The 15,534-nt window shown below is 42.9% G+C and overlaps 1 protein-coding gene and 1 long non-coding RNA gene across 2 annotated transcripts in view; one reads left to right on the top strand and one right to left on the bottom strand.

The window, feature by feature from the left end:
- The first annotated feature begins 9,198 nt into the window (after window positions 1-9,198).
- Window positions 9,199-15,534, top strand: part of LOC138776062 (uncharacterized) — a 44,799-nt gene continuing 38,463 nt past the window's right edge. The window contains exon 1 of the long non-coding RNA XR_011360714.1: window positions 9,199-9,339. This is a non-coding gene — a long non-coding RNA (uncharacterized lncRNA). The remainder of the gene's footprint in view (window positions 9,340-15,534) is intronic.
- Window positions 10,510-12,219, bottom strand: TMEM229A (transmembrane protein 229A). The gene has a single exon (XM_069956100.1). It carries the CDS (start codon window positions 12,030-12,032, stop codon window positions 11,088-11,090), a length of 945 nt encoding a protein of 314 aa, XP_069812201.1. The 5' UTR covers window positions 12,033-12,219; the 3' UTR covers window positions 10,510-11,087.

Genomic DNA, 15,534 nt, shown 5'->3' on the forward strand with positions numbered 1-15,534 from the left:
TCCCTAGTGATGATTGTTTCTTTACTGTTCTAGAATACTACAAAAGATTTAAAGGCTGTATAGTGGTACATTAGTTTAATCTAAATTTATATCATAATACAATAGAAATGTTCTTATTCTAGGATGGGCTAAAGAGTACTAATTCCCCCTCACCTTTCAGCATGTTTGGAATTTAGTATCAGTGGCTCAGGTTGTTCTTAGAGCAGCGGTGCCAAGGGGTTAACCCTCAATGAGCTGTAGGAGGATGTTAATTCTTCCTTCATATTCTCCTACAGCTCATTGACGGTTAACTCCTTGGCACCACTGCTCCCTGTGCCACTCATACTAAACACAGGGAATTTTTTACACAGTACTAGGTGGTGACACTATAGTTTTAAAGGGTTTTTCCAGGCAAAACGGACTGATGAGCTGACCACAGTATAGCTCATCAGCCATTGCTTGGTGGGGTGCCAACACCCAGAATTATCAGCTGCAATACACAGGGAATGGAGCTTGTCTCTGCAATGGAGTTTGTCTTTGTAACTACAGCTCATCTCCTATTCACTTGAACGGGACCTGAGTTGCAGTTACACATGACCACCGCTACACAGTGAACAAACTCTATTCGTTGTATTGTGGCACCAAATAGCTTTTTCCTATTTTGTTGTTGTGTTGTACTATTCTGATGTATTTGTTAAAGCATATATTTGTGTTTAGCCGATAAGTAGAGAGGTTGATACCTGAAAAGGATGATGGGGAAAAAAGGCAAGCTTTCAAGGTGTGCTATGACCCATTCATGAGACCTCAGTATGTGTAAGCCAAAACTAGCTAAATAACATAATTTAAAAGCTGGATTTACTCACAGATTTTATAGCAATAGTTTCCAAGGTTTACTGTTCGATAGAACCTCAAACGTTTTGTGATGTGTTTAAAACTAGAGATGAGTGCAACTCGAGCATGCTTGAGTTTGTCGGAACCTGAAAGCATCGACATTTGATTACCAGTGGCTGAGGTTTGATGCAGCCCTAAGGAGTCCTGTAAAAAAGTGAATACAGCCTATGGCTATGTTCACACACAGTATTTCTGTCAGTCTTTTTGGTCAGACTTTTTTTTTTTTAAACCAAAATCAGGAGTGGAACGAACAGGACAGGTGTGCACAATTTCTGTGTTTTTAACCCACTCCTGGTTTTGGTTTAAAAAAGGCTGACCAAAAAACCTGATGGAAATACTATGTGTAAATATATAGCCCGTGGCTGTTTTCCATAACTCCCATTCAACTTCAGCCACGGGTAATCTGATGCCGAGACGAACCCGAGCATGCTCGAGTACTTATTTGCCATAAGCACTGCCCTACCGTAGGTTGGTTGGTCAGATGACCTAATGTCCAAGCTATAATGTGCAGATATGGTCAACGGGTACAGAATTTTCCTCTTCACATGATGCAGACATTGTCCTATGTACAGTGGGCTGTAATAGGCTGAGTTCCTTGAAATACAGCTTCCCGATGGCATACTGAAATAGTCTGTTATCCCTCTAGATACGAGTAGCCTTTGACAATTTGCAACTTTTGCTTTTCCTCAACCCTTCCTTTATTGAAGGGGTTTGGCAGGAACACAGGCAACTAAATCTGTGTTTTTTGTTTTTTTTTTTAAAGTAAGGATGGATGTCTTAGCTAAACTTATCACCAGCACCCGATTCTGAAGGAAAATAGGGTAGGGCTCTGAAACCCCCAATGCTTGAATCTTTCTTTCTTTCTTTTCTACGGTAATAGCCCTCAGGAAGCAGACTTTCAGAGAAGTCGACTGATGATATAGGCTCAAAGAGTTGACCCAACACATGTTTTAAATCCCACCTGGGTACTTAATCTGTGCTATTAAATCAAATTTTCTTGGTTGCCTTGATAAATCTGTATCGGCCAATTGTGTGATAATCTTCATGATACGTGAACTCTGATGGTCATGTTTAACCCTTTCTAAAAAAATCTTACTGGAGAAACTGAACAATGGATTGTAGTGATGGAGATATAGAAGAGACTTTTCCACACAGGGCTTTGAACACCTTCTTTACCCTTAGGTAAGTTCTGTTGGCAGATGCTGCCCTGAACTGGAGACCCCTTCTGACAGACCCTTTCTGACTAACATTGACCTATCCATTTCTAGGCTAACTGTAGACAAGTGTTAATGTTCGGACATAGCCTGCCCTCATGAGTTATTAACTGAGGGATGTGTGGAAGTCTTCAGAACATTCTCCTGAACCTTACCACCAGGAAGAGAATTGTTCTCTCTGTGACCAGTTAGGAGTTATCATGATAACAGATACTTGATCCTTTTGCAAGATTTTTGGGCACCACTGCCAGGTATGCAAAATATTTGCCACCTTGAGTCAATAGCTGTAGAATCAAAGGAAGTTTTCAAAAGCTCTCCCTTGGGCAGGAACATGACTTTTGTGTGTAGCAACACATAGACAAAAAAAAAAAATTATATATATATATATATTTTTTTTTGCAAATCATTACTAGAGAAACCTTGAAATCCAGAAACCATGTGGAGGAGTCATGACCTCAGATTCTTCATCATTGTGTAAGAGGCTAACATGGTCTTGGTCTAAATAAGGAAAAAAGGACAAATTTGGTCAGCTCTCCTAGAACACCATTCACACTACGCAGGAGTATGTTGCTATGGCTGAAATTCCAAACACACAAAAACAGAAAAATGCAACAGCTCAACACAATGGCCAGATACAGACCTACTAGAGACATGAAAATAGTTAAAAGTAGCCCCCCAACTGCTAACAAAATTCCCAAAAAATAATAAGGCTCTTGGTTACTATTTGCAAACAGTGTAAACCACCCCACCAATGATGGGCCTCATGCTTGGTGCAGACCTTACACTGTACTATGGCCTCTCCATGGCATGTAATATGCCTATGCTCTGGGCATGTAAGATCCGTCTTATAATGGCAAAAGTAATTACACCACCTGGGTGGGATGGTTGGAGTGCACGGCCAAGTAAAGGGCAGCGACTACCCCATCTGGAACACAAGTAAAATAGATGTTTTACATGCCATGGAGAGGCCATAGTACAGTGTAGGGGCCGCCCCGAGCATGAAGCCACCTTATCGTTGGTGGGGTGGTTTACACTGTTTGCAAATGGTAAACAAGAGTCTCATTATTTTTGTGGGAATTTTTTTAGCAGTTGGGGGCTGCTTTTTATCCCAGTTTCTCAGGATTGGATCCAGCTTTTTCGCAACACCTGGGGTTGGAGTGGCAGGGAGTGGAGCACCGCTAACAGCCAGCCGACTTGATGAGCAGATTGCTGATCGAACGAAGCGCTTCAATTTTTGGATGAGTGATTCGTTCATCTCTAATCTCAAGCATGCAAGACAGCCCTGAAATTTACAGGAACTGGAGGCCTTTTGCCAAGAAGAATGGGCAGCTTTACCATTTAAGATAATAAAGGGCCTCATCCACAACTTCCACAAAGGACTTCAAGCTGTCATCGATGTTACAGGGGGCAATATGTGGTTTGTGGGGTATGCAAACTTTTGATCAGGGTCATTTGGATGTTTTGATTGTCATTATGATTTAAAAAGAGAAAACATAGTAGTTTGACAATAAATGAGTGGAAAAAGTTTTTGTGTTACCCATATTCTCTGGAAATAAATGAAAAGAAAGCAAAAATTCTGCCTGGGTATATAAACTTTTGAGCACAACTCTATATCCGTTAGCACCAGACAAGCTTCCAACAACACAGGTCAGGCTTTTAACTCAAACATAGAGCCCCCTTAGCCCCTAGACGACCCATGATGTATGGGTAAATCATAAGCTACTGCAGCGCTATGAAGCGAGCTCTGGAGTGGTGCACGCTTCATAGCATGTGGGGGCTGGCTGCAATCTGCAAACATCCTCACCGTTAATGACAGACTGCACCGATCGCGGTGTTTAAGTGTTGGTCACAGGAGCAGCTCCTGTCACTTACTGATCTGGACCCCTCCCCCCCCCCCCCCACAGTGTGACTGCGAGAATCCCGATCGCTGTGTCAGACCACCCAAGGTCTCTTACCTTTCTGCCTATGTATGTTTTTATTTATCAATGATTTAGTAAATTGGTAGTTTGGCGTTTTTGTAGATAGGGGCTGCATATGGTTGTGTTCGGACTCACCTATAGATTAACAATTTTATGTCACTTTTACCATATAATGCATTAAGTAGACACAGGAACCCCCCCCCCCCCACACACACACACACAAAATGTTACAATATTGCAGTCTTTTTTCCAATTTCACCTATTTATACTTTCATTAATAATATATTTGGCTTACATGGCTTGTAGATAGAAAACTGAAAGTGCTAGAGCTCTTAGAAGGGGAGGAGGAAAAAACGCAAAAATAAAAATTGGTGCGGTCCACTGGGTCATTTTGGGCCGGGTCTTCAAGGGTTTAAAAGAAAAGGCAGTAACCTACCTTGCTGAAGTAAAAAGAAACACCAGACAGACAGCTCAGGCCCTGAGCGGTATCTAGTCTGAGCAGCGCCATTGATAGTGTCCACATGCAGCCTGCACAGATTTGGACAGTGCCATGATACTTACTAGACATAGAAGCTGAGCGATCTACAGAGATGTCAGCCAAAAACGAAAACAGTCTCTGCTGTACATAAGAGAGCAGACAAAAAATAAATGAATATATATTTCATTGAAAAGAGAGCAGAAAAAAAGACATAGGGAGACATTTATGGAGCACCAAAAGTTGTAATTTGTGGCACAGAAGGGCCAGGTGCGGATAAATCTATTTGCACATCTGTCTCTTGCGAATGCATTTTCGCATCTAGGGGGTGGAGAGAAGGAAGAACAGTGAGTGCTGCCTTTGCGTCTGCTTAATTTAACATTTTGTCCAGAGGAAAAATGTTAAAGAAACACTGGCTTAGGCTCTATTTGGTGTACACAGGATTTATGTTGAGGCATTGTTCCTCTACATAAAACCTAGAAGCATTGGCCCTGTGGGGACATTTTTAATGTTTCAATGTTTTTTATTGAAATTTTTCATTTTTATAACAAATAATCACACATAAGGCAAACAAAGATGGTACATAACGAATGACTGCGCCAGGGTATTACAGTAGCACAAAAGTTGTAGGCAAAGAGAATAGTGTCCATCATGAGCTTGGGTAACCGCAGGGAGTGAACCTGTAAGGCAGTGCAGATAGTCCAAGTAACATCATATGGTAATAATAAGTACAAACAGGTGAGATGCATCGGCATTCGAGGAATAAAACAACACAAGAAGTGGGGACATTTTTAAGCCTGGCGCAAAAAAATGCTGGACTTTATAAGTGTTCCCCATAGAGATGTTACCAGCTCATGGTAAAAGATAATTTAAGTAATGGAGTACTGCTCTTCTAACATTTAATGTATAGAACCTACTCTCCCTATCATTCCTGGGATTCACACAGAAAGAGGGAAGAATAATTGATTCTCTGAGAATAAAGAGGTCAGATAGTGTTATTTTCCATCACCCCCTATTTTGACCAACATTATCTGTCAGTGGAGTGTTGGGAGAGCCCCATACACTCTATACTAAAGGCTGATCCTGTCGCACACAGCAAGTTGGGCCAACAAAATCTGGAAGCCTCCTTTATGAACTGTTAATCAGATTGTCCTCTGCTAGGGAGAAGTAAATGAAACTAGAGAGGTAGCAATCTGTACCTTAATGATACAACAACTACGTTCCATATCTGTCCCTGTGTAATAGGTTGAGAATAGTTGGAATATCGGGAGAGTCTAAATTTAGTATCTATAGGACCTAACTAGCTGCAAACTCTTTTTCAAATTCGAAAAAAGGTAGAATTTGTATAGGCCTTTCTGCCTTGTCAACCCCCTAAAGGAACCAGTTATTAAGATTTCACCTAATAAAGTAAACATACAGCATAATAATGCTTTCCGCAAGATCTTGCATATGTTAAATTGTTTTACATGCGCTTATCTCCCACGCCGTATGCTAATTACCTGTAAGGTAGGCAAGGCTGGTGAAAAGTCCTCTTTAGAAAATGGTATTATGCCATATGTTTACTTAGGTCAATTCTTCATGGTTGGCTCCTTTTAAGGATGCAGCCAGTTTGAGCCTTTAAGCAGGGGCATAGCTAAAGGTTAATGAGCCCTGGTGCAAAATTTTAGCTCCCCTCCCCCTCCATCCAACCGGATCAGGCTCAGTGAGAGGCCAAATAAACAGGTATACTGACTCTCACCGGTGACGTCTTCTTAGATCACAGCAGTGCTTTATCGCTTTCTTCTCCATCTAGCCCAGGCTGCCATGAAGACTTTTTTAGGCGACATCTCATCTAGAGTTTGCTTCCCAAATGTCTTTAGATCCTTACACTCTATTCTATCTGCTACCATTGTCACACAATGGCGCACGTGTGACCCCTGATCTGAATAGTTTTTCCACCATGACCCCCTAAATGGATTGTCTGAATGATCTATGTCAGAAAATTATAAATGCTATTCTCACCTGCTTTATCTCCGTTGTGTCCCGTGCTGCTGCTCCACTCCTCCCTGCCACCTTTGTTTGCTTCCCTGCAGGTATTATATGGTTGTACACCATGTAGCCAATCACAGACTTCAGCAGTAGATGGTATAAGTTACTTGAAGCCAGTGATTTGGTTTGTAATATCTTCAGGGAACTAAAAAATGGGGCATGAAGGACCTGGGTGGAAGAACTGGACATAAAACAGGTGAGAATAGCCTACTGAAGAAACTCATTGTGCCACTGTACCCTAATGTGCCACCATTGTCTCCTAATGAATTGTTACTGGCCCCCTCAGGTATACTGTGCCACTGTCCCATATAATTAATGTTCTTTATTTTGTCACTCTTTAACCATTGTTCCCCAATTTTTGACTCTCCAGCTGAAAAATTACAATTCCCATCATGAACTGCCAGCAGGGCACAATGGGGGTTGTAGTTCTGTAAACTGAAGAGACAGAAGTTACCCCTTTTGGAAACTATAACCCTCAAAAAATGTATCTAGGGATGTAATGACCATTTATATTTAATAGCTGTTTAATGATAGTTTTTGGCATTAATGTTTTACTACCTTTGCACAATTAGGCCATGTTCACACAATGAAAATAAAGTATTAATCATAGCCGTTGTTGCCAATTTGCAACACGGCCGTTATTAATACTTTACTTACATTGTGCTGCAGCTAGAGAGAATCCTGGCTAGAGTGTATACACATAGGGGGAGATTTATCAAAAATGGTGTAAAGTGAAACTGGCTCAGTTGCCCCTAGCAACCAATCAGATTCCACCTTTCATTTTTTTAATCGGTCTTTGGGGAATGAAAGGTGGAATATGATTGGTTGCTAGGGGCAACTGAGTCAGTTTCGTCAATTTCACTTTACACCATGTTTGATAAATCTCCCCCATAGTATACACTCTGTCCAGGATCGCTAGCAGCCCCACAAAAAACTGACATGTCAGTTCACACAATGGAGCGTTTTTATTGGTATCAGTTTTAGTACCTTTTTAATGATTTTTATTCTGCTTTTTATAGAGGCTAGGTGACAAAAATAGCAATTCTGGCTTACTTTTTTGTTGTTTTTCTGTATTTTTCATAACTTCTCTGTGGAGGCATTTTTTAGTTTACAAAGAATGTATCGATATATAACGTGAAATGTATTTAAAGAATAAAACTAATGGTAGACATATATATATATATATATATATATATATATATATATATAGACATCTCTTTGCCTTTATTCATAGAATATAATGTTTTAAATACTGCAGAATTTCTTTATAATTATCTTGGAAAATTTCAATAACAGATGTCTGTTTTATTAAAAGTGATGTATAGTGTGTTGCTATATAATGGCGGTGGGTTGCTTACTTGTGACACTTGAGAAAGGGGAGTTCAAAACATATTGTGTGTCATCTGACCTCTGGACTCCTCCCTCCCTCCAAACAGGGTCCGTCTTACCATCGGTTCCTTCCAAACGTTGGCATGCTGAAGATACAGCATGTCTGCATTGTTACATTTTTTGATAATTCGGTGCGTGATGATGGAAGAACATGGATTTGCTGGGTGAATAATTTGTATTCTGTACATGATTGGGAGGGGGGTTGTCATCTTCTGGGAGTTGCCAGGAGGGATTTCCTTGTGCTTCACAGGAAGCCAGCTGACCCAGTACAAACCACTTCCTAAAATACAGGAAGTCATGTCATTTTCTGGGGTCTGACTGCTAGTCATAAGATGCAGCTACAGTAATGACCAATGCAGCTGAGCTGGAAAGAAACATGTCACTATACAAATAGTGAAGGTGAGGGTATTATATGGGTAAAAATACAAATAAACCAAACTGCATTATCAGTATAACACATTTATTGGCTGCACTCCTAACATGGATTTCCTTTTTTTGTTTGGTGATCTATTTAATAAATGGGGGTCCCTCCAGATTTGCTCCCTTCTTTCTGCATTGACTCAGTTATTTATGAAAAGCAACAGTTGAGTTTTAGCCAGTTAGTTTGTTTAAATAACGTCCATTATGCATACAGGTTATTGTCCAGTAGTAGATATTTTTTGGTAGTGGCTTTTTTTTTTAAATTCTTTTTGTTCCTTACAACTGAAAAATATTTCTGTTTTCAACCATAAAGCCATATGATGGTTTGTTTTACCTTTGATGTATTAACCTTTTTTTTTTTTTTTTTTTTTTTTTTTTTTGCTGGTCAGTATGGCAATAAAGGTTGATATAGTTTTTGTTGTGTTTTATGGCTAGAAGAATTTTTTTTTTTTAATAAAAAATTGCTTTGACGTGTGAGGACTAAGCATCTAAGTAGTTACACAAAGAGAAGGCTGCTGTCACACCATTATCCTACCTTGTGATATGATTGTTATAGATTGTGATGAATGTTGGCCTAGGGCCTAAAAAAACAATTCAAAAGACATATTGCTTGATAAGAAATTATAAGCACGCTTGTACATACAAACCATACCTGTTGTGGCTGAGGTGCTGATTCCCGCACCACGCTTCTTATGCTTCCGTTTAGGAGATTTTTCTTGTGAAATAAATATGCTAATTAGACCTTTTGGCGCACTGGGGGGGGGGTGCTCCTTGGCCACTTAGTGCACTGTCCCATCTGCCCACCTACTCCTATGTCCCCTCCTATTCATATATGCATAAGTAGGCATGTCTCTCTCCTTGGAGAGAGTAGGAGGGTGGGTGGCTGGGACAGTGCATTAAGGGGTCCAGGAAATCTCCCACTGCACCAAAATGACTAATTAGCATATTTATTTTGGAATAAATATCTCCTAAATTGTGCCACGGAGAAGAAGAGTTTCTCTTTAAAGAAACAGTCTGATGACAGGTAAATACAAATATACAACTGTTGCAGAACTATGTAGCATTGCTTTTATGTGATTGTGGAACAGGTAGAAATTCCACTTGCCAGAGTGTCTTGATAGGGTCCATAATAGAAGACCAGAAGAGGGTGCCGCTTTATAGCCATTTTGTGTCTACAGCGCTTCTGACACAGACAGCTTCCCCAAGTTTCCCCTCTTTTCTAAAGTAGCTAAAATGCATCAGAATAGAAACCAGATAGAGGTTTAGCACTGCTCTGCACAACGCTGTGCGGAAACGCTTACGCAGAAAAGGGGATCAGGAACAAATGTTGGTGAGAGCAGAAAAGGCTGTGCTGGCCCTCACTGCTGCCATGCACATATGTAAAAAAAAAGTAAGGGGGAGATTTATGAAAGGGTGTAAGTATACATCTGGTGTAAACTGCTTTCAGCTCTGGTAGAATATAAGAGGAGCTGTGATTGGTTGCTGTGGGCAGTTTACTTTCATAAATCTCCCCCTATATATTTATCTTAATAAAGTTATATTTCAAAGTAATAAATAAATAAGTCTCCAAAGTACCTTATTAACTAGTAACTCTGGACCTTGTGTGTCATATTCTATTACTGGTTTGAAGTAAGTAGCAAATATCATGTAAATATTTCCTTGTTTAAGTAATACTTACATTACATTTTTGCTATAATATTTGCAAATACATTTTGATTTTAATAGATCAAACTTGCTGACAATAAAATCTGCATGGAAAAGCTTTGTTACGCAAAAGATCCTGAAAAAAATAAAACAGCACTTAACACTATACTGTCTGATAAAATGCCACCTACCATATCGGACACATGGTGATGCCATTTAGGTCAATAGGGTCTATGGCACACTGTTAGTTTCCAGCAGACAGGAGATACAGGAGCTCCATTATTTTTAGTGTTCTATTCTTTGCTTGAGGAGAACAACAGAAAATAATAATTATGGTGTGAACTTGGCTTTACCATCTGTTTCTGAAAAGACAGTCCAAAAGTGACAACCACTTTACAACCTGTAACTATTCCCATTCCTACACCTATGTGTCCATCACATGACCAGAAGAGTTTTTAATTCACCAAATGTGAACTACTGAACGACAGCAAGCAGAGATCTTAAAAGTGTGTAAAAAGGGAAAATTGTTTATCATTATAAAATGTGCAAGTTTTATTTGCTGAAACGGTCAGACCTCTTTACAAACTGCAACCATCCCCTTTCATAACCAAATGCACCAGAATAAAAACATTTAGAATTGGTCCCTATTTAGATTAGAAGGAAAATCTTGCCATAGCCTCTTGTAAAGCAGTCTTGGGCTATGTTCACACGCAGCATTTCCATCAATCTGTTTTCAAGCAAACCCAGTGGGTCGTAAAACGCAGAAGCTGTGCAAATCTTTCCATTGTAATTGTGCCCTGTTAGTTCAACTCCTGAATTTGTTAGAAAAAAAAAAACTGACCAAAAGACTGAGGGAAATACCACGTGTGAACATAGTCTTATAGTATAAGAAAATATGAATCGTTCAGTGACAAAGCTTTTAAGTTGTAAACAGTCTTGGTCAGTCTGCTGTTGGGTGCCACAGTCTCCTATTTAGGATGTTAGGATTAGAAAAGCAGTTGCTGCACTGGATGTTAGTCACAACCGCACTGTGTAACTGGAGACCTTCCCTAAGTCCATAGGCTCAGGATCCGAACTCCTCGGAGATCCAGGCAGCTTGCTATGCTGGAGAGGCTGCAGATGCCACAGCTAGACATAGCGTATCCGCAGCAGCACCTTGGACAGCAGGTCCTGGTAGAAGCTGAGGAAGACCCAGCCTGGTAAGTACATGAGGGTGACCAGGCCCATGAAGTTCAGGGGGTAATGAGAGTAATCCCAGGAGCAGGCGTCCCATGTGCGGAGCCCCAGGCCCCAGGAGAACTCCCAGGTGTAGACGAAGAGGATGTAGACGGGCAGCCTCCTCCAAGCCCCCCAGCCCCGGCCATAGCACAGGTAGAAGAAGAGCTTCTCCACTATCAGGCTGCAGCTGCCGTACATGAAGAACGACCAGAGGGACGTGTGTCCGCTCACCGGGCCCCCCGGCTTCTCCAGCAGGGTGAAGGCTGACGTGAAGAAGACCTCATCCATGAAGCCGTGCATGCCGAAGAATAGGAAGCGCAGGGTGAGCGGCAGCCGGTGGGCAGTAGCAGCCCACCCTCCTGCCTGCTGCCCCTCCCAGCTGTGGTACTGCAGCCGCAGGAAGCTCCGCAGGAACACCTGGGAATAGTAGATGGCCATGGCATACTGCAGCGCCAGCTCTGCCGCACTCAGTGCCCGCTCTTCCTGCGGGCAGCACTGCAGCAGCGTTTTCCGGAGCAGGATCTGCAGGCCCACGAACACCGAGGGGTAGAAGACGAAGTGGAACGCCAGGGCATTGTCAGGGAAGCTCTTCCTCTGCAGGTAGATCTTCTCCAATGCCAGCTGGGCGAGGGCATGCAGCAGGCAGCGGTACGGGGACGAGAAGCCCAGCAGCTTGTAGTCCTGGCTGTGCAGGAAGCGCCGGATGCAGCTGCTCACCACGTCCACGGTCAGGCCGTGCATGCCATAGAAATAGAGCCTCATCCACACCGGCAGCGGCTGGGAGGTGGCCCCCGCAGGAGCCTTGACTCGGGCTCGGACCACCTGCCGCCTCCAGGCTCCCTGGTTCCTGCCCATCGTGCCAGGCGTCAGAGCCGCATAGTGATCCCCTGCCTGCTATCCAAAGCGGGACCCAGCGCCCCTCCTTGTGCTCACCGTACCTCGCCTCTCTGCCTGTCATAGGAAGCCAGCCCCCCACCAGTCACCTCAAGCCCGGGCTCTGGCTTCAGCCCTATGCCCTCTCTCTTCTCCGGGCTGCACTAATTGTATGGGCACTGCCTGATTCCTGCCCTTTCTTCCAGCCCGGATCACATTGCAGCTTACTTTACAGCAGCATTACAGTGCCACAATTTAGGGAAATCCTATCTAGGGCAATAGCTGATGACAGGGCATTGTATACTATCACATCAAGCTTATTGGTCTCCAGCCTGGACATATTATGGGCTGATTTCACATTAGTGTCCTTCACATCGACTCATATTCACCTAAACTAATCGCTAATAAAAATAATTCTTCAATTTTTAACAGTAATAGGGTGCTGAAAGCCACATGTGGTCTATATATATATAATGACATATTTTATAATATTTCAGGGAGGAATTCGGCTCAGACTGCTGTAAAAAACAAAAAAAAAACAAAAAACAATACTCGCCTTCCCTGCTCCCCATCACCTTTGTGCTTGCAGAGCCCAATGTGCAACTTTTCTTTGGGACAGCAGAAGGAATTGCTTAATCAGCGCAAACAGTACAGGAAACATGTGTAGCTGCCAGTTGGCTGCACAGGTGATTTCTAATGCTGATCCCAACCCCAGAAAGTGTTTTTTAAGAAGATCAGGCTCAGTGAGAATGGCAACTACAGGGAAGTCGGGAAGGTGTGTTTAAATGAAGTAGATGAAGAACAAAGGGTCCAAGGCCAGCTTAATAGCTGGGCATTTCCTTCTCTGCCACCTGCTTGAGGAGGCAATCTGTCAGTTTATTCCCCTATGCCTGGGCCTATCAGAGCCTTGCAAAAGTCTCCCCATCTGTCCTGACCAATCAGCAATGGAGCAGGCCATGTGGTCAGTAGTTTTTGTCTGCCAACTAAGTTGTTCCTGTGTATGCTAAGCCAGCTGTATCCAGAGTGTTGTCTTCCTGGAGCCTGTTCGCTAACCAGTGTCTGTCCCTAAGCTGCTGTACTGTCTGTTCCAGTTTCTGAGTTTCTGAGTCTGCTTAGCATGGATTGCTAAGTCACCAGAGGTGCGACTACCACTGGAAGAAAACCAAGCCTGTCCATGCTGAGGGGGTCATTCTCTACAAGACTTCAGTCAAGTCTTGTGTTCCGCAGTGTTTCTAGTCCAATCAGAGGTTGGAGTAGCTGCATTACACCAAAGTGCTCCTCTGCTAGTTGCCGAGTCCTCTAAGCTAATACCAAAGGCCGGCTATGTGCCACTCCTCTAACTCATCACAGCATAGATGGATTTCTGACTGTGAATACTGTTTTTTTTTCTTTCAGTCTGTCAAGTCATAGCAGCCAAGCTAAAGTTGTCTCCTGCAGAGTACCATACCAGTAGAGTGCCCTCTATGTAATTCTTTTCTGTCATTAACCTCTAAGTTCTCTTTCAAGTGATCAAAATCAAGGGTCACATTTCTGCCTGATCCTATTGCTAAAACTCAGTCTACCTGCTAACGCAATACAGGTTCCGAGTATACTTAAAGGAGTAGTGCGGCTAAAAAGGTTCTCCCCTATTCCCTCCCCACATGAAAAGTTATATAGATTCATAATATACTTTGGTAGGCAATTCAAACTACTTGGTCGGGCAGGACCATCTTACAGCCCTGGGCACCATTTTGGGTTGGGGCGTTCCTCTGAGCTCCAGGGCACTTCCTTCCTGCCTTGGCACGCCTCCCTTACCTCCCTAAGCTCTGCTATTGTTTACCCTGTTGCTCTATATACAGCAATGCCACTACTATTAGAACTGCAAGTCCCAGCGCACCCGATGGTAATACACTGGATTGACATGCGTATGGCCATCGGGTGTGCAGGGACTTGCAGTTCTAATAGTAGTGGCATTGCTGTAGATAGAGCAGCAGGGTAACCAATAGCACAGCTTAGGGAGGCGTGCCAAGGCAGGGAGGGAGTGCCCAGGAGCTCAGAGTAATGCCCAAGGAACGCCCCGGATCGTGACATAGTCGGCCCTATGTCCCGATCAAAGATGGCGCCCGAGCTGTAAGATGATCCTGACCAAACCTGGAAGTAAGCCACTTCCGGAGGGCAGCGGGACCAAGGAAAGTGGGGTAAGGAGCTTGAATTGCCTACCAAAGTGTATTATGAATCTATATTACTTTTCATGTGGGGAGGAAATGGGCAAAACCTTTTTCGCCGCACTACTGACCACTGACAGATCTACAGAAAAAAGTCAAATTTGGTCAGCTCTCCTAGAACACCATTCTAATCACAAGAATACAGTATCTGCTTTGCCAACAAAGACGTGTACTAAAACTGTGACTGTAAACTGTTTTGCACCTTCCATGAACTTTCAGTAAAATTTTATGTTCTGCAACTACTCGTGACCTCTTTGTGATTGAGTCTCACCCCATCACACTGTACGAAGGAGTACTAGGAAAAAATTTTCAGGATGTATGTTGATATCTAAGGAGAGCTGGCTACCACTCAGGCCCTGTAACAAGCGCCTAAGCAGTACCACAAGATGTCTAGCTTCTGCATTTAACACCTTGAAGTCCCTTGGGTTACCACACATCCATATAGTAGGTAGGCCCCAGTAGGAAGTACCCCCTGCAGATATCCCTTCTGTAGCTAACCTCCAAGTAGGTAGCACCTGCATGTAGCAATCACCCCTGTAGGTAGTCCACCAAGTAAATGGTACCCCCCACAGAGGAATCCCCCTGTAGGTAGTCCCCCAATTAAATGGTATAACCCACATAGGTAATATCCCGCTGTAAGTACTCCCCTTCACCCCCATCACCAATTAATAACATCATGTTGGTGATCTCCTTCTCCTTCTGTAATATGAAAAATAACACCTGGCTTTTGTGGAGTCCTCTGGCATTTCTTTTACCTCCCTGCTCTGAAAGCGGTGCTCGAGTACTGACAATTGAGTGCTACTGCTCAGGAGGGAGAGAGTTGCCTTTTGTGAGCATCTGGCAGAGAGGTAAGCCAATGGCTCCTCACCTTGTCAGTGCACTGTACTCATTAGGAGCCCTTAGAGGTAAAATGCTAGGTACCAACCCTACCACTGAAAGCATGAATGGGTGAGTAGCTCTATCTCCCAATAATCCCCTAATTGTCTCCCTAAGCAGTCTGGTGGTTGGCACCCTGTGCAACCACACTGGGCCCACATGGCTAGGGCTGACTATGATTGCAGTTTATGTAACTGAACCTTTGGGACCAAACAAATAATGTTGGTTGAAAGGGTCATCCTGGACTAGAATAAGCTGATCATATTATAATTTTAACATTTAACACCTTGAAGTCCCTTGGGTTACCACACATCCATATAGTAGGTAGGCCCCAGTAGGAAGTACCCCCTGCAGATATCCCTTCTGTAGCTAACCTCCAAGTAGGTAGCACCTGCATGTAGCAA

The sequence above is a fragment of the Dendropsophus ebraccatus genome, chromosome 1, assembly GCF_027789765.1.
Source record: "Dendropsophus ebraccatus isolate aDenEbr1 chromosome 1, aDenEbr1.pat, whole genome shotgun sequence".
NCBI lineage: Eukaryota > Metazoa > Chordata > Amphibia > Anura > Hylidae > Dendropsophus > Dendropsophus ebraccatus.

Excerpts from the sequence above, each read along its gene's own strand:
- TMEM229A (XM_069956100.1), bottom strand. The coding sequence starts at position 12,032 with ATGGGCAGGAACCAGGGAGCCTGGAGGCGGCAGGTGGTCCGAGCCCGA.